The sequence below is a fragment of the Sciurus carolinensis genome, chromosome 7 (assembly GCF_902686445.1).
Source record: "Sciurus carolinensis chromosome 7, mSciCar1.2, whole genome shotgun sequence".
Classification (NCBI taxonomy): domain Eukaryota; kingdom Metazoa; phylum Chordata; class Mammalia; order Rodentia; family Sciuridae; genus Sciurus; species Sciurus carolinensis.
The window spans coordinates 62,370,470-62,388,680 of NC_062219.1; the positions used below are offsets into that span (position 1 = coordinate 62,370,470).

General features: G+C 36.7%; 1 protein-coding gene across 3 annotated transcripts in view; it reads left to right on the forward strand.

Moving 5' to 3' along the window:
- Nucleotides 1–18,211, forward strand: part of Sim1 (SIM bHLH transcription factor 1) — a 74,989-nt gene that overhangs the window by 26,488 nt on the left and 30,290 nt on the right. For all 3 annotated transcript variants that reach the window (XM_047559725.1, XM_047559726.1, XM_047559727.1), the window contains one exon: nt 14,546–14,714. In XM_047559725.1, the coding sequence (XP_047415681.1) occupies nt 14,546–14,714 (169 nt within the window). The remainder of the gene's footprint in view (nt 1–14,545; nt 14,715–18,211) is intronic.

Consider the following 18,211-nt stretch of genomic DNA (forward strand, 5'->3'; position numbering starts at 1 on the left):
CTTAAGATTTGCAGGGCCAAAGGGACTCCTTTGACATTGCAATTCTGATGCTATTAGAATATGATGCAGTCTAACTTCTAGGATTCTTTTTCTTTCTTTTTTGGGGGGGTGGTGGTGGTGCTAGGGATTGAACCCAGGCCTCCCACATGCTAAGCAAGCACCCTACCACTGAGCTACATCCCCACCTCTTTTTAAAAAGTGTTTTGAGACAGAGTCTCAAAACTTGAGGTCCAGGCTGGCCTTGAACTTGCAGTCTTCCTGTCTCAGGCTTCTGACTAGCTGGGATTATGGGGTGTGTGCCATGATGTCCAGCTACCTGCTAGGCTTCTTAACTGGATGTTTCCAATCCTAAAAACCATGGAGATGCATTAGAGATATTTTTAAAATGTGTTGTGAAAGAAGATATCACTGCATATTTTCATCATGTAACAGCATATTAGACTCTACTGACTATTCCCAGTGCTGCCCCTCACTAGCTCTATGCCTGGGGGTAAATTGCTTAATTTCCCTATTCTTTTTTAAATCTGTAAATGCAGGTAGAATCGAGTCTACCTCATACAGTCATTGTGAACATTAAATGAGATAATGTGTGAGGTTCTTGTGCTCCCCACAAAGTAGCATTGGTCAGTGTGATTATTTTAGTGAAATTAAATGATTTTTAGCTTGTCAATAAGCATGCAATAAATATGTGTTATTATTGGGCCAAAGAAGGGAAAGCATGAGCATTAGGAAGAGAGGTACTTATCCGAGAATACAGAATCAGCGGTCATTCTGATGTGTCTGGAAGATACTGATAGATCCTCCTTCACTTGTTTAGGATGAGTGTATATTTAAGCATTCATAAATGTTTATTGAGCTCCTATATGTGATAGATGCTGCGGCAAGTTTGAGGGACATCCAAATGAATGACAGTGTCTGCAGGAAAAAGAAATAAGCAAATGTACAAATGATATCCTACTTGATTTCCCATAGGCTTGCAGATGACTTAGACGCTTTCATTGAGGGAAATGCTGCCATCCTCAATTAGAAAGGAGAGCCCAGAGTTCCTTGGCACAACACAGGTCACCCTGGGGGAATGAGTTCACAGGTGTGGAGTTCACAGGTATATGAGCTTTCAGACTGCTGAGGAGAGGTGCACTCAAGGGAGGGGGAGTAGAGACTGTGACAGGAGTTGGGCCATAGGGAGGTGTGTGTGTGTGTGTGTGTGTGTGTGTGTGTGTGTGTGTAGTAAGAGAGTTCATAATTGGAGCAGAGTATCTGGCTGCAAGCTAAGGAAAACAACTTTAACTCTCACAAGGATGTTGACCGGGGCAGTCTCTGACTATCTCATTACCTCAGGAAGAAAGAGTAGTTTTAACTGAGTTGATTTTGTTCTCTTAGAGTGATGTTGGGCTGATTTTTGTTTTGCTTTGAATGGGAAGTTTCATTATTTGGGGGACTGAGTAGGATTATGACTCTCAGTGAATTTTAGTTACTCAAGATTCAAACTAGTCTTTGCAGATGCATTACAGTTTTTTTTTTAAAAAGAAATGTTGCTAATTGTTTTCGTTTTTTGTAATATTTTTATTTGTTTATTTTTCTTTGTAAGGAGTAATCCCCAGGCATTGCTGCTCTGCCTGGGAGAAGCAATGGAAGGTGATCATCAGCTCTAAGGTGAAGGAGGAGTGACAAGTTGCTCTATTTATTATCATGCTTAGGAAGCTTGAGGAGTAAGGATTCACATCTGAGGTCCTGCTACTTTATGCAAGAGACTCAGTCAGTGAGGTCAAGGGACTTAGCTGATATAAAATAGCTAGTGGGTGGTCTGGCAGGCATACTAACCCAGGGTCTGGATTCCAGTGCCCACCAACATCCTTTTTGACATGTTTTCTTTACAATGGTGATGTTGTGTCAGGTTGAACTATGTAAAATTGCCATTTCTGTGCATTAAAATAGTTTGATATTGGCAATTTCATATGATTCCACTTAATATTTATGAAGTAATTTCTAACATCTTGCAGATGTGTTGCAAAGTCCATGGAGAGTTCCTTTCTTTGTTTACTATGGGGTTTCCACAAAGTGACTCATTTTCATCACTGTTTGGGTGTATTTGGGACCTACTCAACTGCATGCAATAATATTCTCACCCCTCGGCCCGATTCCATTTCCCCTTTACCAATTTTAGCATCAATAGTAATGATGTTTTCATAAAATAGCAATCAATAAGTGTGTCCCATAGAACATTATTTAGAACATCTAATATTTTACTAGGATTCGAATGGGAGCTCCTGTCTTTACCAGAAGGATATTTCCCCTTTGATTGATTGCTAAATGAATAGAGCCTGTGAAAGGATCTTTTTTTTCCCAGGGATTTCTTGTTCAAACAGAATTTGTTGTATCCACATCAGTAAAGCCGTGCTAATACGGGCTGCTGGCCAGATCTTGGAAATAGCCTCATTATATTGAACTGGATGTCATAATGGTACCCATTAAGGTGGGATTCTCTCTGTGTTTGTACTTTTAAACCCAAGTCCCTTGCCACTTTTTGCATCTTGCTAAGAATAGCAACTTTCTCTGGTAATGCGACCTTTGAATGTGCTGGTTCTCATCTGTCTCCTGTAACCATCACAAAAGTAGACGCCTGGGTTTGGAGCATTCTTAGTGCCTTTCTGCAGCTCTTCAGTCATTCATTTTATTCTCAGAGGTTGTGATAACTATAATACGTTCTGGTGGCTGGACGTCAGAACCCATGAGATTCACTTCTTTCAACACTTGCAATAATTGATATTGCTGTTCAAATAGGTGGCTGGAAAAGAGCTTCTCTTTTTCAGATCTAACAAAATTCAACACAAAGTTCTTCATTCTATTTTTACTAGTAATTATGAGACTACTAGATTGGAAGTCACAGCACTTACACTCACTGTCAAAGCATGCTACTATCCTGGCAAGGTGAAGCATTTGTTGTACTGTTTTTGGGAAGTGGATCCCCCCCAGGGTTACAGCTGAGAAATGTTGGAAGAATGGGGCCCACAAAAGGGAGGGTGGGGGGGTGTCAATGCCATTCCTCCAGTTAGAACAGTTAAAGATAATAGCAAAGTGCGGGGTAGCACTTCATTGCAAAGGCTAATTGAAAACCAAGGGGAAATATTTAGAGACATTACATATTCCACAATATAATTTCTTTTCTGTCTTCTCCATCCACTCAGTAGGACTTTCATTATAAACACATTTCTATCATTAGAATCAGCTTAATTTCTGTTGCTATAATTAAGGGAATGGTAAGAAATGTTTTAGAGTGTAGTCCTATCTATGGCAAGGTGGAGATGATTTGTGCATTCATTCAGCAATTATTTCCCCAGTGCCTACTGTGTGGTGGACTTTGTGATGGGGCTACAGTGTGACCGAGGGAGACAAAAGTCCCTAATCTCACAGAGCATCCATTTTATTTGGATGAAATAGTATTTACAAAAAAAAGTCATAAAATATTAGGAAGTGATAGAAAAAAATTAAATAGGTCAAAAAGATGGACGTAGTCTGGGAAGGCCTCACTAGAGACTCATGAATGAAAGATGGGAGCCAGCCATGGTCACACCAACAAAGAGAACATTCCTAAAGCACATGCAAAGGTCCTGAGGTGGATGCCAGCTGGGCATGTTGAGAAATGGAGAAGGTCACTGTGGCTGCCACAGCAAAAGGGAGGGGGAAGAGTGGAAGGAGATGATGGGAGGAGAATAGTCAGGGTCAGATTATGTTGTGTCTGGAAGACTTTGGGAAGCCAATGGACAGTTTGAAAAAAGGCATGGCATGATCTAATGTGTGATATGAAATATTCTTCTGGCCAGTGTGGATCATTAGGCCTTGTGGAAGGTAAAGAGTGGAGGTAGGGAGAATAGTTATAATTGACTAGGTGAGAGAAGATGATGGTTTGCAAGGGAGATAGTGGGAGGGTCAGATTCAGGGTAAGGATTGGAAATGGGGTGTGAGATAATGAGAGAAGTCAAGAATAGCCCCCAGAATTTAGCCTGAATGACCTGTGCGTATGGTGGGAAAAGCAGTTTTGCAGGCAGCAGCTTAAATCAGGATTGTGTGATTGTATCTAACTTGAGATGCCTGTCATTCATTAGTTGGCAAATGTTACATAGTGGGCTGCACTTGGGTGTCTGTGGAGTGGGAAGATCTGGGGTAGTGATTGGGGGTCAGCAGTGAATGGAATGTAAAGCTAATGGAGTGAGAGAAGAGAAGCAGCCTGAAGACCATGTCCTGCAGACTTCCAGTGTCTGGGGTTAAGAGGGAGCAAACATTCTGGGCAGTTGTGGGGCCAGGGAGGTGGGGAGAAGATTTTCAGTGAAGTCTCTGCAGTCAGGTTAAGTTCTGAAGAAAGTATGAAGCTTGGATTTTGTCTTTGGAATGTTCCCTCCCTTTTCAGTGGTTTCCCATCTTCTCTGTGGTCCCCCTCACCTGAGACCATTGGCTTTTCTCATCCCAGATAACATCTGTTCTAATTCTCAAACTATGGCCTCCTGACTGGCAGCCTCAGCACTACTGGGAACCCTAGACCAGCCAAAGGGATACTCTGAGAGGCAGAGGCAGCAAGTTGTGTTTTAACAAACTGTTCCAGGGCTTCTGATGCATGCTGAAGTTTGGGAACCACTGCTTTAAAAGGAGCTTATAAACTGGATCAAGAAAAAATAAGAGATGAGGATACACTACTGTTTTTTTCTGGACCAACTTTCTAAAGCCAAAGAAATGAATACATTTTTAAGCCTCAGCCAATAGGACACTGTTGAGACATCTTCATGGTGACTAGGGAAGCTTCTCAAGCCCTACAGACCATAACAACAGGCAGCTGTCTATCCTTTCTTTGATATGGGTTCTACTGATAACTCTTCTGTGTAGTTTTATAAAAGCTGTCTGATCCCAACTATAGACACAATGACAATTTTGGCATTTTAGTGGACAATCCAAAATCTCTAGCCACCATACAGAACTTACTTCATTTAAATACAACTTATCTACCAGGTAGTTTTAAATAATGACTGAGGCTACTACTACTACTACTACTACTACTAATAGAGCATTTGTTGAATTGTGAATTTTATTTATAAAATATATCTCAAATTTATTTTAGTCATTTAAATAATAGAGTTTAGTATATATTTAGTCAGGCATTAACAGTAGTAAGGGCTTAAGGAGATTAGAAATAAATGAATCCAATTAAAGAACATGTCTCTGAGATTTGATATGTCATAGGTATGAATGAACTGTTTGCACAGCAACTGTAAAGAAACCATTAATGAATAACTATCTAGAAGAGGCTTAATCAAGAATAAATGTTATAGGACATATTTTAAAATATTTAAACTAAACAAATGAAGTTTTATGCACTTGAAAACATTGCATCATGCCATTATTTTTGCTGTGTCTTTTCCTGGGGAGTTCAAAGTCTGCGATTTCATTTTTCTGAAATTCATAGAAATTCCAGTGCCTTGGTATTATGCAGAGCAGGGCAGAGCTTCCAACAGTGTCATGAGGGTTGACTTTGTGGAGTCTTCCTACATTAGGCCCTGTGGGGAATTCAGGGACATTGTGGCCTTGAGTATGGGGTCCAAATTTCCCAGTGTGATGGGAAGATTATTTCATGTTGATTATAGGTATGTTTTTCTGTTCCTGGAGTTTGTGTGGAGTTCCTGGCAGAGCAGAGGATATTTTTAGTGTTTAGAAATTAACTTTGCTGAGGATCAGAAGTAGTAGGTGAGAAAGCTATTCCTGTGAGGTTGAGTCTGGTGATGAGATTCCCATTGCTTTTCTATCCTAAGGACTAAAGGGAACATATGCTTGAAAAACATTAGATTAATAAGTGAGAGTGAAGTGTGGGGCACGGGGAATGGACACAGAGGGTGGAGTAGGTGGGAAGAAGTGGAAGGAGACAGAAGAAAGGGCAGAATAATGTGTGTATTTTATTTACTTTTTGTTTGAGAATTTTAAAAGAGTAAGATAAAACTGATGGATATTAGTATTACTTTTTCTTTTGATTGATATTAGTATTACTTGTTATTTCTTCCCTGTAGAGAAGAGAGCTAAATTAGCACATTTTGTGCTTAATTTATTTTGATCTGACTTTTAAAGACCCAAATCCTCCTTACCTCCCCCCAAAATAAGAAACAGAAAAACCATTAGAGCAACTTAATTTGGAACTTAGACCTGAAAAGATTTGCAATATGTTTAAAACTTTAGTAGCTGAAGAATGTTTTTCTAATCATAAAAATTAAGTTCCTTAAAGCAAACTCTCCCAAATTGGGATTTCATGTGAACAATGATAAATATGCCATTTTAAATTCACATGAACCTAAATTGTTTTAGGAAACCACATGAAAAGAGTTTCTTTTTTTTTTCCAGTTGTAGTAATAATTTAAGTTCTATTCTCCAAAGAAGGAGACATAATGTCATACAGTTCATATGAAAGTCTTCAGAGACAGATAATTCTGTAAGATTTTAAAGATGGAAAATAGATCAGAAGGTAAGGGAAACATTCAGACACTGAGAGAGCACTGGAACATTTGGATATTTAAATTATAACTGTTATGCCTGAGAAGGCTAGCCTGTGGGACAGAAGATTTCATAGTGTTTTCTCTTTTGTATTTAATATGTGCAAAGATGAAACCCTAGGAATAAAAAGAAAAGAAGTTGGGGAACCATTTCAATATGAGGTGGGGATACCTGAAATTTGCCTTAGTGTTTTTCTAAAGAAATATTCCTTCTGATTATACATATATGCCTATTATAAAAATTTAGATAATAGAGACATAAAAAGATGAAATACATCTTTCATCTATTTTATAGATATCTGCACTTAACATTTTAGTTCATTGCCTCTTACTGTCCATATATGATACATGCTAATGTAAAGAGAAAAATTTTTTCACTTCATTACGTTATTTTTTGTATCATTGAAATTGAAACATTTAATGACTACATAACATTTTCTCTTGTGAATATACTGTAACTTAGTAATTCCTTTATTTTCAGTTCTTATTTCAATATATTCAATTAGAAATAAGAAATTATCTGATAAGCATAGTGGTATGTGTATTTTTGCTACTTATCTTTGATTATTTTCTTTAGAGTTGTTCCTATTTTCTAGGAATGTTTTAATCCTTCTGGAATTGATATTCCTGGATTTAAAGTATGCATATTCTTAAGCTGCTTGCTTAACACTACCATTCGACTCTCTTACCAGTAGCATATACAAATGCTCATTTATTTCAACTTATCTCATTGATATTTATTGTCACTAAAAAACTTTGCCAGTTTGAAAGCAAAAATATCATCTATTAGCTGCTTTAATTCATATAGGTTATTACTATCAGGCTAAACTTTTTAAAAACATTTCTTAGCAATTTGCACATTGGTCACATTCTTTTTTGTATTGTGGAGATAGTGTATTCGTTATTGATTTGTAGGAGTTATTTCTCTGGGGTTTAAAGCACTATTCCTAGCTGGGCATAGCAGTGCACACCTGTAATATCAGCCACTGGGGGTCTGAGGCAGGAGGATCTCAAGTTCAAAGCCAGCCTCAGCAACTTAGCAAGGCCCTAAGCAATTTAGTGAAACTCTGTTTCAAAATTAAAAAAAAAAAAAACAAAAATTAAAAGGGCAGGGGAAGTGGTTCAGTGGTAGAGCACTCCTGGGTTAAATACCCAGTACCAAAAAACAAATAAACGAACAACAACACTACTTCCAATAACTCCTTCAGCATAATTGTAATAGTTCCAAATGTTTGAGGATGAAATTAATTTAGTATTCTATTTTGTCTATCACATATGCTGTGTCTGAATTGCAATTTGCCAAAATTTTATTAATGTGCATTTTATTAATGTGCATAACACTAAAATAGTAGGATATGAGTGTCTTCTTTGATTTAGGTTCTCATAGAATTTCAGGATGACTATTAATTATAATCTGTGAATTAAAAAAAACACATAAATTTGCTAATTTAGTAGATATGTCTCATTTGCACAGAAAGGTTTGACTGTTTTTGGAGTTTTTATTCATTTGGATTTGAGATGAGTCAAAATTTATTGAATTTAGAATTATTTTGTTAATCACTTGCAAAATGAGCATCTGTTCTATGTGAGATATTGTGTTGGATAGTAAATAAAGGATGTTATACAAGAAGAAATTCAGGAGGTGATTGTCGAGATACAACTTTGGCCACAGTATACACAGTATAAGATGGAATGTTCAATCAAATGAGCAGTAGAGATAGTCAGTAGAGGAACTCAGAGGAAGGAGCAGGAAGTAATCCCTGTGACCTGGAAGCTTAGGGACACAAACTCAGGGGCAGTGTGGTGGCAGATCTGGATTTAGCTGCATCCCAGCTTGCTTCATGAACTGATAGGAAGGAATAACATGATCCCTGTTATGAGCATGAAAGGCTTGGCCACATCTTCTCAACATGTTACTGATTTTCCTTTAATTTTTGTTGTTATTTTTGCCTATTGATTACACTCATATTTTTCCTTCTCAAAATCACAGTGTGGTAGTAAACCTTGTGCCTAAGCCATTACTTACCTTTTGGTGCCATCCACTCTAGAGTGTGCTGGAGGAAACTTCAAAAAGCGGAAAGATGGGTTTAAGCATAGGCATTGTTATGTAAAACCAAAGATTTTGGGGGGACCAACTGTAAGGAGCAAACTCAAATCCACTTATGAGTATGAGACTATTACATTTCCAAGTGCACCTTAGCTTAATTTCCCAGTAGATTGTCTTAGTCTGTGAGCTTCTCACAGTATGGAACCTTCCTTATCATCTCTTTCTGCTGGGCTCCAGAGGAACCTAAAAATGAAACATAAAGTAAGTCTCTCTGCTGCTGAGGTTTGTCCAGTGGCTAGGCAGTAGCTCTGCCAGAATATAAAGAAGGTCATGCACTTCATGTAATGGTGACTCTAGAATCCGATTAAAAAGTTTAGCGTAAGGCACAGTCATCCCCACTTAATCCGATCACGGTTTAATACAATCCTCTGCTTATTTCAATCAGTGCATTTGGAGCCAAATCAGTTGTATGTCTTAGTTTCCACGTTTTGCTTGGGTAGTTTGATCACCTTCGGCTGCTTTTAAAAAATAGCTCAATTGAGAAATCTGGCAACATTTTTTAAGAATTGCCACAAAACTGTAATATCAACAAAGAAACTCCAGAATGACTGGCAGATCCAAAATTGACATGACAAGCAAAAATTCAGTTGTCTTGAAAGGAAAGTAGAATGGAGTGTGAGGTTGAAGAGAGAAATTCTTGCAAAGAAATTTAAAATAACATGAACTGATAAAAATACTGTTGTTTCTCTGTACATGCATTACAACTCACTTCACGACTATAAATTAGTGTGAATGTTGGCATCACAGAGGCCTCATCTCCCAGTTGAAATGATAGAAATGATACTAATGAATTTCTCCAAAGCTGATAGTAATTTCTGGTGGTGAAAACATTTTTTATTAACTTTGCAAGGTTATCACACTGAGCTTTTCACATGACAAGTTGGCATTGACCTCATGAGCAGTGTGGCATATTGTTTAAAGGAAGGCTGAGGAAGGCCAGTGATGCAAAAATGGCCCCATTTTTTCTATTGAAATTTGAGTTATTCCAAATATGTACATGACTATTATAAAGTTTAAAGTAGACTCAGATGGTTAATTCTGCAAATTGAATGATTTCTGACTGTCTACAATGGAATAAGAGGATTACTTTGGTCTGTGCAAATATGGGTGAGATTGACATGCTGCAAGTCCTAGTGTTTGCAAATTACCCATTTCACATTTCTTTTAGAGCTGAGATACCTGAGGGTGTCTGTAGCTCCTGCACAATCCATTAAAAGGAGAGAAAACCAAATGTAAATTGTTCTCAACAGTCTTTTGAAGAGACCCAATGGCATAAGCCATAGTTTCTCTTTCAAAAGGCCAGTTATGTCTGGAGAAAAGCATAAGCTGCCCTTGTCAAGTTACTTAGGGAGTTCCAAACTGGGTTCATGTGGCTATTTTCAAGAAAGCTTCAGAGGTAGAACATTGCTGTGCTTACTTAAATCAGTTAAGTCAAGATCTTCAGTGTATGCATTTTAGAGTCCCAGTTCTCTGCAGCTGAGTATTTTATTTTGTCCCACTTCATGGGGGAGACATTAAATAAATGATGTTATTAAGCATACAACTAGCTCAAAGGACACATGTGATACCAGAATGTGCTTCACCAAAAGAAAGGGAGAGAAGCAGGGCCAGACTCTTCTTTGTGTCTGAGTTTGGAGGAGGGAAGTGCAGCTTGTAATGTGATTCCCATCAGAATCTAGCCCTTTAAGCTATACAAATGAAATGCTCAATTTAATAGAATTCTAAAAGTAAAACAAATGCTTTGTTCTTAGCGAATCTGCCATTCAGAGCTGCTCTTGGCAGCACATCAACCATACTTGAAATGTCTTTAAGTGGGTATTTTTTATTGTGCTTTTCATCCTAACACATCTTTTGAGTCATTGGAGTTCTGAACAGAGAAACAGGAAGACTAAATTCCTCTCAGAGTGACTGAGCTGCTTGAAGGTCTCCATTTGCAGACTTAGCAATAAAGAACTTACCTTAATAAGAACTTTGACCAGAATGTAGTGGAGTTTAGAGGTTAACAGTTAACAGAGCAAATTCAAATGAGTTTGGGGTTAAAAAAAAAAGAAACAGCATAAAAAGGTGTTTATAATGAAATGTATTATAGTTGCTACTAAAGTAAAATTATTTTCCTGGGGAAATCAGGACACTTTTGCGCTAAAAAGTACCACAGAACTTGGAAGTTAAGAAATAGTGCTCTTTATTGAGCATTTACTATGTTCTAAGCAGTGAACTGTGAATTTTTCATAAATTTTGTCATCTAAATCTCATGGCATCCCTATGAGTTAAAAGTGGCAATTGAAATCTAGATAGGCTGTTAAACGATAAAAGACAGAAATTGGTTTAAACCCTGATCTATCTGACTCATGGTCTGCTAAATATTCATTGATATTTTAATATTTGTGATATATACATTAATTGTTGAGAGCATTTATATAACCCTTTTATATTTGACGGAGTTTTCAATTGAATATATAGAATTTTAAATTGTTCATTGACTCTAAAATATTATTTAGGCTGATATAATTTATAATATTTCTGTCATTGGAAGCTATGCAAGAATTTTAGAAAGATTTTAGATTTTTTTTTCTTTTTTCCTTAAAATAATAATCGCACACATTTATGGGGTACAGTGTGATATTTCAACACACATATACAATGTATAATGATCAAATCATAGTAATTACAGTTTTCATCTCCTTATCATTTCCTGCTGTTTGGAACCTTTGAATGCCTCTTTTCCAGTTCTTCAAAGTAGGCTGTTGTAAACTGTTGTCACCCTGCTGTGCTGTAGAACCCTGGAACTTTTTCCTCCTACTGCATGTATTTTGGTACCTGTCAGCCAACCTCCCTCTATCTCCTTCAACACTCTATTGATAGTTTTCTTTGCTGTGCAGAGGCTTTTTAGCTTTATATAATCCTGTTCATCTATTTTTGCTTTTGTTACCTGTGCTTTTGGGGTCTTATCCAAAAAATCATCGCCTATACTGATGAGTCTTGATGTGTTTCTTCTGTTTTCTTCTAGTAGTTCCATAGTTTTAGGCCTTCCATTTAGGTCTTTGATCCATTTTGAGTTGATTTTTTATATGGTGAGAGGTAGGGGCTGAGTTTCAGTTTTCTGCTCCTGGGTATCCAGTTTTCCCTGCATCATTCTCTGAAGAGCCAATCCTTTCTCCAATGCATGCGCTCAGCACTTTTGTTGTTTGTTGTCTTTGGAGCACTGAGGATTGAACTCAAGACCTCAAGCATGCTAGGCCACACTGTACCGCTGGGCCATCTCCCAGCCCTTTTAATTTTATTTTGAAACAGGGTCTTGCTGAATTGCCCAGGCTATCCTTGAACTTGTTATCCTCTTGCCTCGGTCTCTGGAATAGCTAGGATTATAGGGGTGGGCCACTGTTTTCAGCTTTTTTTTTTTTTTTTTTTTTTTTTTTAAGCACTTTTGTTGAAAAAAAAATCTATAGTTAGTTGTATATTTATGGGTTTACTTCTAGGCTCTTTATTCTCTTCCACTGGTCTCTGTGTTTTTTTTTTTTAATTTTTTATTTTATGACAATACCCATGCTGTCTTAATTTCTATGGCCTTGTAGTATAGCTTGAGATCAGGTATTGTGATGTTTCCAGCTTGGTTTGTTTTGGTTAAGATTGATTTGGCTCTTTGGGTTTTTTTGTGGTTGTAAAAGAATTTTAGGATTGTGTTTTCTATTTCTGTCAAGAATGCCATTGGTATTTTGACAGAGATTGCATTGAATCTGTAAGTCATTTCAGGTAGGATGATCATTAAAACAATATTAATTCTTTCAACCTATGAACATAGGAGATCTTTTCAATTTTTTTCATCTTCAATTGTTTTCATCAGTGTTTTGTAATTTTCATTGCAGAGACCATTCACTTCCTTGGTTAAATTTATTCCTATGTTTTTTTTTTTAATTTTTGTAGCTATTGTGAATGGGATTGCTTTTCTATTTCTTCTTCAACAGTTTATTATTTGTGTATAAAATGCTACTAATAGTTGTATGTTGATTTTGTATCCTGAAACTTTACTGAATTCACTTATTGATTCTATTTTGTATGCTACAGCTTCACTGTATTTACTTATCCATTCTCTCAGTATTTTGGTGGAGTCTTCAGGTCTTTTATATGCACAATCATGTGGTTTTAAAGAAGGGATGATTCGACTTTCTCCCAAATGAATCTGCAGATAAGCATGTTAAATGAATTAGATCCAAAGATATTGTAATTTGCTGATATATGTCACTGCACTGTAGTTTGTGGCAATGATATTATTGGAACCATTTGGTTTCTGTTCTTATTCCTTGAGGGATAACTTGCCTGAATTACATTTTTATCTGTTTTAAATTGATAAGTAAAAGTTGCTTATATTTATGGTGTAAGCATGATGCTCTGACATATGTATTGTGCAATGGCTGAAATCAAGCTATTTAGCATATGCATTACCTCATATGCTTCTGATTTTTTTTCCTTTGGTAAGAATACTTAAAATTACTCTTTTAGCAATTTTAGAAAACAGAATTATATTTTTCCTTTTGTCTAATACTACTCTTGAAGAACTGAAAGGGAAGAAGAAAAGAAGATAAATGACTACTTGCTGATTCATGAAATGTGCCACTTTCATACATATCATTTCAGTAATTTTTTGTTTTATATACTCATTTTAATCCACAGTATTAGAAATGCATGTAAAAGTTTTGAAAAGGTGAACTAATTATAGGATCAGAGGAAAGGAAAAGATTAGAAAAACAAAGGAATTTGTTACACAGAATGCCTGCCATGAGGACTTGCTAGCGGTGACTACAAAGTAGACTTGGGGCTTGGGGCCTTTGACTTCTAGTGCAAAGAGGGAAACATAATGAATTAGATGATTCACAGCGTTTGTGAGATAAAAATAAATTAACTACCCAGAAATAGCCCAGCTAGTTCTGGAACCTGAAAGAAAATTTTCCCATAAATTTTCTTCATAAAGAGGATTCTTTGGAACATTTTATTTTGGGGGCCAGTGTGAAGAGTTGATATACTCTTGAGAAAACTTGAGGTTTCAGATGTGATCCCTTATTGCCTACAAGGGCTGAGGTCATACCTGTGGACAGGGCCAAGGCTGCCATCTTTGGCCCCTATATACCAAGCAATACCTTTGTAATTAACCTGCTAACAAAATTACATCCTTTCAAACCACAGTTGCAATTATGCATGGTTATTTGTTTACTCTTTCTCCTACCAAAAAGATTATTATCTATGTAAATGGCAGGGATTATAGATATCTTATTTATTCTCACATCTCCACATAGCACAAAGTCTGGAATATATTAGAAGTTCAATAAATATTTATTTAACGAAGGAAGAAATGGAAAGAACTGTTGGTAAAATGTACCCCGAGGAAATTGAATTAGCCTGTTGAAAGGATCTTTAACTACTTATAAGTCTGGTTACACTAGTTAGCCAGCCATAAGAATGTTTGTGATGTTTAACAAAATGATTGATCTTGGAATAGCTGATAGAAGACATTCTTGTCAATAAACAGGTAGCATCAGTTGGCTGGTTATCTCTGAGTTTAATCCACTTAGGAAATTTTCAGAGCATGTTTTGTGATTCACATCTCACCAAGAAAGTACAAAAGATCAGAAAATTCAATTGTGGCTTTATTTTATACTTAACTAATAAAAATAATGAAAAAAATTAGAACTTTTTTATAAGCATATATAATTTGGCTATTGTATCTGTGGTAGTCACATTCACATACATTAGTTAAATGTTAGGCCTTCTAGAATACTCCAGGTGTTTGCAGAAAATGGTTATATGGCTAACTTTTGCTTGCTTCTTTTTCACTTATGCATCACTGTCATTCCTGATGAGAGTATGCATGAATCCTTATCCTGTGGTGACTGATTAAGGGCTTTGTCCTCCCACTCTGCAGAGACACTGAGTACAAAGGGCTCCAACTCTCCCTGGATCAGATCTCAGCCTCCAAGCCAGCCTTCTCCTATGCTAGCAGCTCCACCCCCACCTTGACTGACAACAGAAAGGGGGCCAAGTCAAGGCTCTCCAGCTCAAAGTCAAAATCCAGGACTTCCCCATATCCTCAGGTAAGTGCATTGCTGTTTTCCAAATTTATTTTCTTGTAACCTGGTTTGATCTTGAAGTTGAAGTATTAAAACTGTTTGGAATTAATCATCTGGTTTTAATAAATTTAAAATGTCTATAAATCTAGAACGTTTTCTAAAACTATATTCAACTTCCTCTTCTTCCTTTAAAATAATGATGCTAATAAAAATTTGAAATGATTTTATGGTTTGCTGCATTTATATGGAGGTCATGAGAGTCTAGTGATCAGAACCATAAGTTTGTTGTAATTTCAAGAATATGGATCCTAAAATTTCTCCTGCACTGCTTAATCTGAAAGATGTAGCCAGTATAACAAAATAGGGAAAAAATAATTGATACACAAAAATTTACTCTTAGGACAAGAAATAAAAAAAAGAAAATTAAGAGTTGGAGGCAAAGGATGAAGGATGAGTTTTACCTTGAACAGATTAGTTATCAGGACAAATGAAACAGAAAGGACCTTCCAAATGGCACTAATGGCAGGAAAAGCAAGGTGGTGAGATGATGAGACCTAAAGGAGATCTGCTAGAAGCACTGCAGGGTACAAATAAGAGTATTGGTTCTTGGAAGGAAAAAACATTTTTCTGATCAGTTGCTGAGATATAGAAACTAACTGTGTCAAGGTGTATGTGTAGCTTTCCTGATCTGAAGGGAGTAGGACAGGACTGGGGATTCCCCACTCCCAATTTCCTGTGTCCACCTATCTCTATCCCTTTCTTTGAGAGTGCCATGTCCAACTTCCTGAAGTTTGCTGGGTTTTCTGGGCTTTTAGAAAACCAAAGTTGTTTCTGAGTCATTTTAATATTAAGGCGGTCTTTATCAGTTGTTTTTAATTTTTTAAAGCAAAAATAAAATCTGGCAGATACATAAATGATTCTTTGTCAGAGTCATGTTCTATTATTGACAGGTGTATATTATTTGAGGAAATGTCATCATTGACCCAATGGTCACTAAAAAGCTACTGTTTGCTAGATTATCTTAGCGACTGGGTAGTAGTCTCTGCCTCTGAAGATACTTACATCACATGACTTGAAATCTTCCACAGAAGATTAGATGTCTTTATTCAGACAAAAGGGAGGGGAGTAGATGTGCAGGAACTAGAGTTTTTTAGTACAACTTTTGTTAGAAGGGCTGGGCACTTTGAAGTATAAAGTGTGGTCAGAGGTGCAGAAGGGCAGCTGTTGCTTTCTATAGACCATCTAATAAGAAGCTCTTCTATCTTGCACCTTAGAAAGAGAGTTGTACTGTCCCTATTTACTTCTTGGAAGGATAGATTGTACCTTTAGGTGGTTCTATCCTTAACTGTGTAGGATGGTTGGACACATAGATGAGAAAAGAACTTAATTTAGAAAATATTGAGAAGGAGTTTGCCTTTGTTATACAGAAATCAAGCCACAAAAACAAAATCTTTCTGTTGAACCTCCAAAACTTCATTGTGAGGTCTGTTTTCTTTTATCCTCAGCTCTTAACCCCCAAGATATCTGTTATTTTTCTCTTACTGAACAGCAGACTGCTCATTTTAAATAAGTGTTTTAACTGCCTCTAGACTACTCTTTGCATGTGTGTGGACAGGAAGGAGTTAATTTGAAAGTTACAACATAGATGAGTGGAAAGTGTATAAATTCTTCTTTATCCCTTATTTCCCTTTCCAAAATTGTTCTGTCTTCTACAGTGTTCTGTGATGTATAAAAATCCTATACATGTGCATACATGTATGCATATAGGATTTCTGTTGGTGTTTTTTATGGTTTGGATCTGGAATGTACCCCAAGGGCACATGAGTTGATGGTTTGGTCCCCAAAGAGCAATGTTTGAGGTGGGGTTTGGGAAGTAATTGGATCATGATGACTTTGACCTCATCAATGGATTAATCCATTGATGAATTCATTATTTAAACAGAATATTGGGAGGTGGTAGAAACTAGAAGGTGGAATCTAGTTGAAGGGAGTAGGTCCTTGGGGGTGTACCCTTAGGACTATATCTTGTGCTTGTTCCCTTCTTCTCTGTCTGCTTCCTGGATACCATGAGTTTTTCTTTGCTATGTTCTTTTGCTGTGATGTTCTTCTTCACCTTAGGCCCAAAGCAATGTGTCTAGTAGACCACAAACTGAGATCTCTGAAACTGTGAACCAAAATAAAATTTGCTTCCTTTAAGTTGTTCATGTCAAATGTTTTGGTCACAGTGACAAAAAGCTGACTAACACATTTGTGTATTAATTTTAATGTTAATACTTGTATAAATGTGGTCTTAAGAATTTTGGCCATATTATTTGTTCTTCTAAATTCTGTCCATTTTTCCAAAGTAGATTTTTCTTTTCTGACATTTCCATTCTAAATAGCATAGTCATAAATTGAGTTAACTCAATGTTTATATGCCTGGTAAAAGTTGTTTTCTAATTGTGTTTACCTTTTGATAATCATGGCATTAGATCAATCATTGACTGAGTTCCTACTATGTGGGCTGCTGACACATACAGATCACAAACAGAATGTACATTTTTTGCTTTTGAGGAGCTATTGATAGAGACAGGCAAGTGAACAAGCATTTGAATGGATTGTCACAGTGTGAGAATGTCCTCTGGGGGTGCATTGGAAAAGTATGGCAACCACAGCAAACTCAACACTGTTCCTGCAGAAAGAAAAGAACTGGAATTCATCCATAGATGTTACAGTGGTCACTGCAAGAGCCGAGTGGTATGGTTTGAGTAAAAAGTGCAAGAATATAAAAAAGTGGTCTAAGAAATGTCTTTGAGTTTTGCAGTGTGGTCAAAGTGGTAAATGTAGTAGAAGTAGCACAGAACACTTGTGAATGGTGTCAGTGACATGGACTCTGGCCTGGAAAAGGAAGGCATGTGGGTGACCCGGTTTTGAGGGTAGGATTCAGAATATGGGACTATGGGAAAGGAGAGGGACCTCAGGAAGACTAAGATAATGCAGAAATGTAGGAACACATTGTTAGTGTGATTGAGCCTGGGGGTGGAGTGGGCACTGGGAAGAGTATGTTTGGAAACACTGAGTGGTGCCAAGCCATAAAGTACTAGGCTAGTTTAGAGTTTGTCTTCTGGAGAACTACTAATAAGTTTTTGAACAGATGTGGAGAGGATTAGTATGATTAGAACAAGGAAAACTATCTAGGGTACTAATTTTTATAGTTCTGATGTGACCCTATGAAGATCTAAACTAAAGTTTTCTACTGAAGTAAAAGGTATTGTAGAGGAAGAATGGATACACTTCTTGTTATACATGTATTTTGGTCATTATAGATTTACTTTAAAATCATACTTTTATAGATTATTTTCAGCAATTATAGACAAACATGTACAATACATTCTAAGTCACTATATGATGAATATTTTGTTGCATTTAATTTTAAATATTTCTGTCCATTTTTCCAAAGCAGTCTTTTCTGATATTTTCATATTTACATATTTTTAACATGCAAATTCTCACCAAATTTTCAAAAAGAAGTTTTCCAAGTA